Source organism: Macaca mulatta, chromosome 1 (genome assembly GCF_049350105.2).
Source record: "Macaca mulatta isolate MMU2019108-1 chromosome 1, T2T-MMU8v2.0, whole genome shotgun sequence".
In the NCBI taxonomy this organism is placed as follows: domain Eukaryota; kingdom Metazoa; phylum Chordata; class Mammalia; order Primates; family Cercopithecidae; genus Macaca; species Macaca mulatta.
In genome coordinates this window covers 72397392-72406750 of record NC_133406.1, presented here as the reverse complement: position 1 = coordinate 72406750, position 9359 = coordinate 72397392, and the positions used below count along the sequence as shown (strand labels likewise).

General features: G+C 38.5%; 1 protein-coding gene across 1 annotated transcript; it reads left to right on the top strand.

The window, feature by feature from the left end:
* Window positions 1–8352: 8352 nt before the first annotated feature.
* Window positions 8353–9120, top strand: LOC714349 (ubiquitin-conjugating enzyme E2 C). The gene has a single exon (XM_001104061.5). It carries the CDS (start codon window positions 8393–8395, stop codon window positions 8930–8932), a length of 540 nt encoding a protein of 179 aa, XP_001104061.2. The 5' UTR covers window positions 8353–8392; the 3' UTR covers window positions 8933–9120.
* Window positions 9121–9359: the final 239 nt, after the last annotated feature.

Genomic DNA, 9359 nt, shown 5'->3' with positions numbered 1-9359 from the left:
AGATCCCATCTCTTTTAAAATAAAAATAAAAAAAGACAAGCTACTAAGTGGGAGAAAATATTTGCAAATCACATATCCAACAAATAACTTCTTCTATGTAGAAAACACATATATAACTCTCAAAACTCATCAGTTAAAAAAAAGCAAACAATCCAATTAGAATATGAGCAAAAGACTTGAAATGACATTTCACCAAAAAAACTATACAGATGGAAAATAAGCACAGTCGTGCACCATATAACAATGTTTCAGTCAAGGACAGACTGCATATATGACCACGGTCTCAAAAGATTATAGTGGAGTTGAAAATTTCCTATGGCCTAGTAAGTCATAGCCATCACAACTTCATAGCATTACTCACATGTTTGTGGTGATGCTGGTGTAAGCAAACCTGCTGTCCTGCCAGTTGTATAAAAGTATAGCACATGCAATTTTTATAGTATGTAATACTTGATAATGATAACAGATGACTATGTTATTGGTTTATGTATTTACTATACCTTTGATTTTTAATTTGGAGTGTACTCTTTCTACTTATGAAACAAAAAAGTTAACTGTAAAACAGCCTCAGGCAAATCCTTCGGGAGGTATTCTAGAAGAAGGCCTTGTTACCACAGGAGAGGACAACCCGGTGTGTTGCTGCCCCTGAAGACGTTCCAGTGGGGAAACGTGAAGGTGGAACACAGTGACATGGATGATTCTCATCCTGTGTAGGCCTAGGCTGATGTCTGTCCTTCTGTCTTAGTTTTCAACAAAAAAAAAAAATCTTAAAAAGCAAAAAATTTTTAAAAAATTAAATGGAAAAAAGCTCATAGAATAAAGATATAAAGAAAAAATATCTTTGCCTAACTGTATGATATGTTTGTGTTTTAAGCTAAGTATTATTACGAAAGAGTCAAAACGTTTAAAAAATTAAAACTTTATAAAGTACAAAAGCTACAGCAAGCTATGGTTAATTTATTATTGAAGACAGACATTTTTTATAAATTTAGTAGTCTAAATGTACAGTGTTTATAAAGTCCACAGTAGTGTGTAGTAATGTCCTAGGCCTCCACATTCCCTCACCACTCACTCACTGACTCACCCAGAGCAACTTCTAGTCCTGCAAGCTGTGTTCATGTTAAGTGCCCCATATAGACGTACCATTTTTTATCTTTATACTATATTTTATTGTATCATTTTTATATTTCAATATATTTAGATATACAAATACCATGTATTATAGTTGCCTACTATATTCAGTGCAATAACACGCTGTACAGGTTTGTAGTATAGGAGCAATAGGCTATGCTACATAGCCTAGGGGTATAGTAGGCTACAGCATCTAGGTTTGTTTAAGCACACTCTATGGTGTTCACACAGTGATACACTCACCTAATGGGAAGCAAGAGGCAGAGAAAGATAGCAGAATAGAAGGATCCATTGATTGCCCCCCACCCTCCAACCCCCTACAAGAACTCAAGTTAACAACTATCTACACAGAAAAAAACACCCTCATAAAAACCAAAAATCAAGTGAGCACTCCTTGCACCTGGTTTTAACTTCATAGCACTGAAAAAAGGAAAGAAAGGATAGAAAAAAATCATCCTGAATCATGGATGCCAGCTCATTCCCACCCCTGGTGGCAGCAACTCTGGGTGCTGAGGGAGGGAGAACACAGTGATTGTGAGGCATTGAACTCAGTGCTGTCTGGTTAGAGAAGGAAGAAAACTCAGACAAAACTCAATTAAAGCCACACACAGAGGGAGCATTTAAACCAGCCCTAGCCAGAGGGGAATGGCAGATCCCAGCAGTCTGAAGTTGAGTGTCTGCAAACCTTGCCACCCAGGGTCAAAGTGCTCTGTGTCTCTAAGTAAACTTGAAAGGCAGTCTAGACACAGGATTAAGATGGTGGATAGGAGGCAGAACCAGCTTGTAGCTCCTGCTCAGACAGACAGAGCAAGGAGTGGAGTCTCACATTGTGAACTTTTGCTCCAAGAACTGCTGCAGGAACATACTAGGAAAACTGAGAGAATCCACAAACCCTTTGAAGGAATGGATTGCTGTTGCAGACTCCCTCAGATGCCAAAAAACTGAGTTGGCTTGCCTTCTCAGTGGGTAGGCTGGTGATCTAGGGCAAATTCTCAGCCCTGGTCACTGGCTGCTTGGAAATAGACTTGGTACTGTCAAGGGGCCACAGTGGGAGTGAGACCAGCCTTTAGGACTGCAGGCTGTGTGGGAGTGGGGTGAGGCCTGTGACTGCCAGCTTTCCCCCACTTCCCTGGTAACCTGTATGACTCAGCAGAGGCAGCCATAATCCCCCTGGGAACTTATCTCCATTGGCCTGGGAACCTGCGATGAAGAAATACCGAACACTGGGTAATTTATAAAGGAAAGAGGTTTGACTCACAGTTCCGCATGGCTGGGGGAGCCTCAGGAAACTTACAGTCACGGAGGAAGGGGAAGCAAAAGCAAATACATCCCTCTTCACATGGCAGCAGGAGAGAGAAGTACTGAGCGAAGAGGGAAAAGATCCTTATAGAACTATCAGATCTCGTGAGAACTCACTCACTATCACGAGAACAGCAGCATGGGGGTAACCACCCCTATTATTCATGACCTTCCACCGGGTCCCTCCCATGCTACGTGGGAATTATGGAAACTACAATTCAATATGAGATTTGGGTGGTGACACAGCCAAACTATATGATGGACTAAACTCTCCAATCAAAAGACATAGAGTGGCTAAATGGATTTTTTTAAAAGACTTCATAATCTGCTGCCTACCAAAAATATACTTCATCTATAAAGACACATATAGACTGAAAACAAAGGGGTGCAAAAAGATATTTTGTGCCAACGGAAACCAAAAAAGAGCAGGAGTCACTATATTATATCATACAAAACAGATTTCAAGACAAAAACTGTAAGATGAGACAAAGAAGGTCACAATATGATCATAAAGGAGTCAATTCAGCAAGAGGATATAACAATTTTAAATGTATGTGCACCCAACACTGGAGCACCCAGATATATAAAGGAGATATCATTACAGCTAAAGAGAGAGATAGGCCTCAATACAATAATAGATGGAGACTTCAACACCCTGCTTTCAGATCTTCCAGACAGAAAAGCAACAAAGAAACATCAGATTTAATCTGCACTATAGAAGAAATGGATTTAATAGATATTTGCAGAACATTTCATCCAAGAGCTGCAATATACACATTCTTTTCCTCAGCACATGGATCATTCTCAAGGACAGATCATGTGTTAGGTCACAAAACAAGTCTCAAAACATTCAAGAAAATTGAAATAATATCAAGAATCTTCTCTGACCACAATAAAATTAAACTAGAAATTAAAAACAAGAGGAATTTTAGAAGCTACACAAATACAAAGAAATTAAACAATATGCTCCTGAATGACCAGTGGGTCAGTGAACAAATTAAAAACTAAATTGAAAAATTTCTTGAAGCAAATAATAATGTAAATACAACATCCCAAAACCTATGGAATACGGCAAAAGCATTACTAAGAGGGAAGTGTATAGCTACAAGTGCCTACATCAAAAAAGAGGGAAAACTTTATATAAACAATCTAACAATGAATCTTAAAGAACTAGAAAAGCAGGAGCAAACCAAACCCAAAATTAGTAGAAGAAAAGAAATAATAAAGATCAGAGCAGAAATAAATGAAATTGATATAAAAAACAGAAAAGATCAAAGAAACAAAAAGTTACTTTTTTGAAAACTTAAACGAAATTGACAAACCTTTAGTCAGACTAAGAAGAAAGAGAGAAGATGCAAACAAATAAAATCAGAAATGAGAAGAAATTACAACGGATACTGCAGAAATTCAAAGGATCATTAGTAGCGAGTATGGAAAATGTAGATGAAATGGACAAATTCCTGGACACATACAACCTATTACAATTCAACCAGGAAGAAATTCAAAACTGAACAGACCAATAGCAAGTAACAAGGTTTAAGTCATAATAAAAAGTCTTCCAGTAAAGAAAAGCCCAGGACCTGATGGCTTCCCTGCTGAATTTTACCAAAAATTTAAAGAACTAATACAAGTCCTACTCAAACTATTCTGAAAAATAGAGGTGAAGGGAATACTTCCAGACTCATTCCACAAGACCAGTATTGCCCTGATACCAAAACCAGAAAAAGACCCATCAAAAAAAGGAAGGAAGGAAGGAAGGAAGGAAAGAAAGAAAGAAAGAGAAAGAAAGAAGAGAGAGAGAAAGAGAGAAAGAAAGAGAAAGAAAGAAAGGGAAAGAGAAAGAAAGAGAAAGAAAGAAAGAGAAAGAAAGAAAGAAAGAAAGGAAGGAAGGAAGGAAGGAAGGAAGGAAGGAAGGAAGGAAGGAAGGAAGGAAGGAAGGAAAGAAAGAAAGAAAGAGAAAGAAAGAAGAGAGAGAGAAAGAGAGAAAGAAAGAGAAAGAAAGAAAGGGAAAGAGAAAGAAAGAGAAAGAAAGAAAGAGAAAGAAAGAAAGAAAGGAAGGAAGGAAGGAAGGAAGGAAGGAAGGAAGGAAGGAAGGAAGGAAGGAAGGAAGGAAGGAAGAAAGACAGAGAGAGAGAGAGGGAGGGAGGGAGGGAGGGAGGATGAAAACAAAACTACAGGCCAATATCTCTGATGAATATTGATGCCAAAATTCTCAACAAAAGACTGGCAAACTGAATTCAACAATACATTATGACCAAGTATGATTTATCCCTGGGATGCAAGGATGGTTCAACATATGCAAATCAATCAATGTGATACATCATATCAAAATAATGAAGGATAAAAACCATATGATCATTTCAACTGATGCTGAAAAAGCATTTGTTAACATTCAACATCCCTTCATGATAAAAACCCCTCAAAAAACTGGGTATAGAAGAAACATACCTCAACATAATAAAAGCCATATAAGACATATCCAGAGCAAGTATCATACTGAGTAGGGAGAAACGGAAAGCCTTTCCTCTTAAGATCTAGAACACAACAAAGAAGTGAAAGATCTCTATAATGAAAACTATAAAACATCAATGAAAGAAATTGAAGAGAACATTAAAAAGTAAAAAAATTCATGCTCATAATTTGGAAGAATCAATATTGTTAAAATGTCTGTACAACCCAAAGCAATGTACAGATTCAGTGCAATCACTATCAAAATACCAATGACATTCTTCACAGTAAAAACAATCCTAAAATTTATACAGAACCACAAAAACCCAGATGGCCAAAGCTTTTCTAAGCAAAAGAAGAAAACTGGAGGAATCACATTACCTGACTTCAAATTATATAACTGAGCTATAGTAATCAAAACAGCATGGTACTGGCATAAAAACAGACAAATAAACCAATGGAACAGAATTAGAAGACCCAGAAACAAATCCACACACCTACAGGGAACTTATTATCAATGAAAGTGCCAAGAACATGCAATGGGGAAAGAGTATCTTCAATAAATGATGCTGGGAAAACTGGATATATATATATATGCAAAAAAATAAAGCTAGACCCCTAGCTCTCACATATGCAAAAATTAAACCAAAATGGATTAAAGACTTAAATCTAAGACCTCAAGTTCTGAAACTACTACAAGAAAACATTGGGAAAAATCTCCAGGACTACAGGACTCCAGCCACATATTGGCTAAAATTTCTTGAGCAATAACCCACAAGCACAGGCAACCAAAGCAAAAATGGTCAAATGGGATCATATCAAGTTAAAAAGCTTCTGCACAGCGATGGATATGATCAACACAGTGAAGATACAACCCACAGAATGGGAGGAAATATTTGCAAATTATTCTTCTGACAAGGGATTAATAACCAGAATATATAAGGAACTCAAACAACTCTATAAGAAAAGAATATTTTTCCCAATCAAAAATTGGGGAAAAGATTTGAATAGACATTTCTCAAAAGAAGACATACAAATGGCAAACAAGCATATGAAAAGGTGCTCAACATCATTGATTGTCATAGAAATGCAAATCAAACTACAGTGAGATATCATCTCACCCCAGTTAAAATGTTTTATATCCAAAATTCAGGCAATAATAAATGCTGACAAGGATGTGGAGAAAAGGGAACACTTGTGCCTTGTTGATGGGAATGTAAATTAGTACAACCACTAATTGTTGGGGGTTCCTCAAAAAACTAAAAATTGAATTACCATATTATCCAGTAATCCCACTTCTGGGTATATATTCAAAAAAGAGGAAATCAGTATATCAAACAGATATCTGCACTCCTGTTTGTTGCTGCACTATTTACAATAGCTGAGATTTGGAACCAACCTAAGTGTCCATGAGCAGATGAATGGATAAAGAAAATGTGGTACATACACATGATGAAGCACTATGCAGCCATAAAAAAGAATGGGATCAAGTCATTTGCAATAACATGTGTACTGATCCATTCTCATGCTGCTAATAAAGATATTCCCAAGACTAATTTATAAAGGAAAGAGGTTTCATTGTCTCACAGTTCTGCAGGGCTGGGAAAGCCTCAGAAAAATTACAATCATGGTGGAAGGGGAAGCAAACACATCCTTCTTCACATGGCAGCACCAAGGAGAAGCACAGAGAGAAGGGGTGGGGGAAGCCCCTTATAAAACCATCAGATCTCATGAGATCTGATCTTCTTGTGACTATCTTCAGGTGGAAACCGCCACCTGATCCCTCCCATTACACATGGGGTTATGGGAACTACAATTCAAGATGAGATTTGGATGGGGACAAAACCTTATCAACATGGATGGAACTGGAGGTCATTATGTTAAGTGAAATAAGCTAAGGACAGAAAGACAAATATTGTATGTTCTCACTTATTTGTGGGATCTAAAAATCAAAACAATTGAACTCATGGACATAGAGAGTAGAATAATGGTTACCAGAGGCTAAGAAGAGTAGCGGGGATGTGGAGGAGAGGTAAGGATGGTTAACGAGCACAAAAAAATAGAAAGACTGAACAAGACTACTATTTGATAGTACAAACAGGGTGATTACAGTCAATAATAACTGTACATTTTTAAATAATTTAAAGACTATAATTGCATTGTTCACGACTGAAGGAATAAATGTTTTATATTTATGGGGATGGATGGATAGATACCCCATTTCCAGGATGTGATTATTTCACATGACACTTCTGTATCAAAACATCTCAGGTACCCCGTAAATGTATATACCTACTATGTATTCACAAAAATTAAAAAGAAAAAAAATCACCTAGTGCCACATTTCTCAGAATGTATCCCCATTGTTAAGTGATGCATGACTGCACATGAAAAGACATACAACATCATTAGCCACTAGAGAAATGCAAGTTAAAATCACAATGAGATATCACTATACATCTATCAGAATGGCTGAAGTAAAAATACAGTGGCAACACCAAATGTTGGCAAGAATGCACAAAAACTGGATCACTCATATATTGCTGGTGGGAATATAAAATATTACAGCCTCTCTGGAAAATCGTCTGGCAGTTTCTTTATTTTAAAAGAAATGAAATATGAACTACCATATGGCTCAGGAATTGCACTCCTGGGCATTTATCCTAGAGAAATGAAAACTTATGTCCAAAAATCCTGTAAACGAATCCTTGCAACAGCCTTATTTATAAGAGTCAAAAACTGGAAACAGCCCAGATGTCGTTCAAGGAGTGAATGCTTAAACAAATTGTGGTACATCTATACCATGGAATACTACTCAGAACCCAAAGGAATGAGCTATCAATAGGCACAATATCCTAGGTGAATGTCCAGATAACTATGCTCAGTTAAAAAAATATATATATATCCCAGTTACTAGGTAAGCTGAGGTAGGAAGATCACTTAAGCCTAGGAGTTCAAGTCCAGCCCGGGCAACCTAGCAATACCCTGCTTTAAAAAAAAAAGAAAAAAAAAAAATCCTGAAAGGTTACATACTGAATTATTCCATTTCTATATCACTGAAATTACAAAATTATACAAATGGAGAAGAGATTTATAGTTGCAAGGGGTGTTCGTTTGTTTGTTTGTTTTGAGACGGGCTCTCGCTCTGTCGCCCAGGCTGGAGTGCAGTGGCGCGATCTTGGTTCATTGCAAGCTTCACCTCCCGGGTTCACGCCATTCTCCTGCCTCAGCCTCCCAAGTAGGTGGGACTACGGGTGCCTGCCACCACACCCGGCTAATTTTTTTGTATTTTTTTAGTAGAGATGAGGTTTCACCATGTTAGCCAGGATGGTCTCTATCTCCTGACCTCGTGATCTACCTGTCTCGGCCTCCCAAAGTGGTGGGATTACAGGCGTGAGACAGTTACAAGGGTTTAAGGAGGGAGTGTGGACAGAAGGAAAGTGGACTTGATTATAAAAAGGAAAACTGGCAGTCGTGTTCTCCGAGTTCCTGTCTCTCTGCCAACGCCGCCCGGATGGCTTCCCAAAACCGCGACCTGGCAGCCACTAGCGTCACCGCCGCCCGTAAAGGAGCCGAGCCGAGCGGGGGCGCCGCCCGGGGTCCCGTGGGCAAAAGGCTACAGCAGGAGCTGATGACCCTCATGATGTCTGGCGATAAAGGGATTTCTGCCTTCCCTGAATCAGACAACCTTTTCAAATGGGTAGGGACCATCCATGGAGCAGCTGGAACAGTATATGAAGACCTGAGGTATAAGCTCTCACTAGAGTTCCCCAGTGGCTACCCTTACAATGCGCCCACGGTGAAATTCCTCACACCCTGCTACCACCCCAACGTGGACACCCAGGGTAACATATGCCTGGACATCCTGAAGGACAAGTGGTCTGCCCTATATGACGTCAGGACCATTCTGCTCTCCATCCAGAGCCTTCTAGGAGAACCCAACATTGATAGTCCCTTGAACACTCATGCTGCCGAGCTCTGGAAAAACCCCACAGCTTTTAAGAAGTACCTGCAAGAAACCTACTCAAAGCAGGTCACCAGCCAGGAGCCCTGACCCAGGCTGCCCAGCCTGTCCTTGTGTTGTCTTCTTAATTTTTCCTTAGATGGTCTGTCCTTTTTGTGATTTCTGTATAGGACTCTGTATCTTGAGCTGTGGTATTATTTTTGTTTTGTTTTTGTCTTTTAAATTAAGCCTCGGTTGAGCCCTTGTGATGTATATTAAATAAATGCATTTTGGTCCTTTTTTTTTTAAAAAAAAAAAAAAAGGAAAACTGAAGATTCCTTGTGGTGATAGAAATGTTCTATGTCTTGACTGTATCAGTGTCAATATTTCCATTGAGATATTGTACTATAGTTTTGCAAGATGTTATCATTGGTGGAAACTGGATAGAGGGTACACTCAACCTCTCTGTATTGTTTGTTACAACTGCAAGTGAATCTACAAGTATCTAAAAATAGAAAGGTCAATTAAAAGCAAAAAC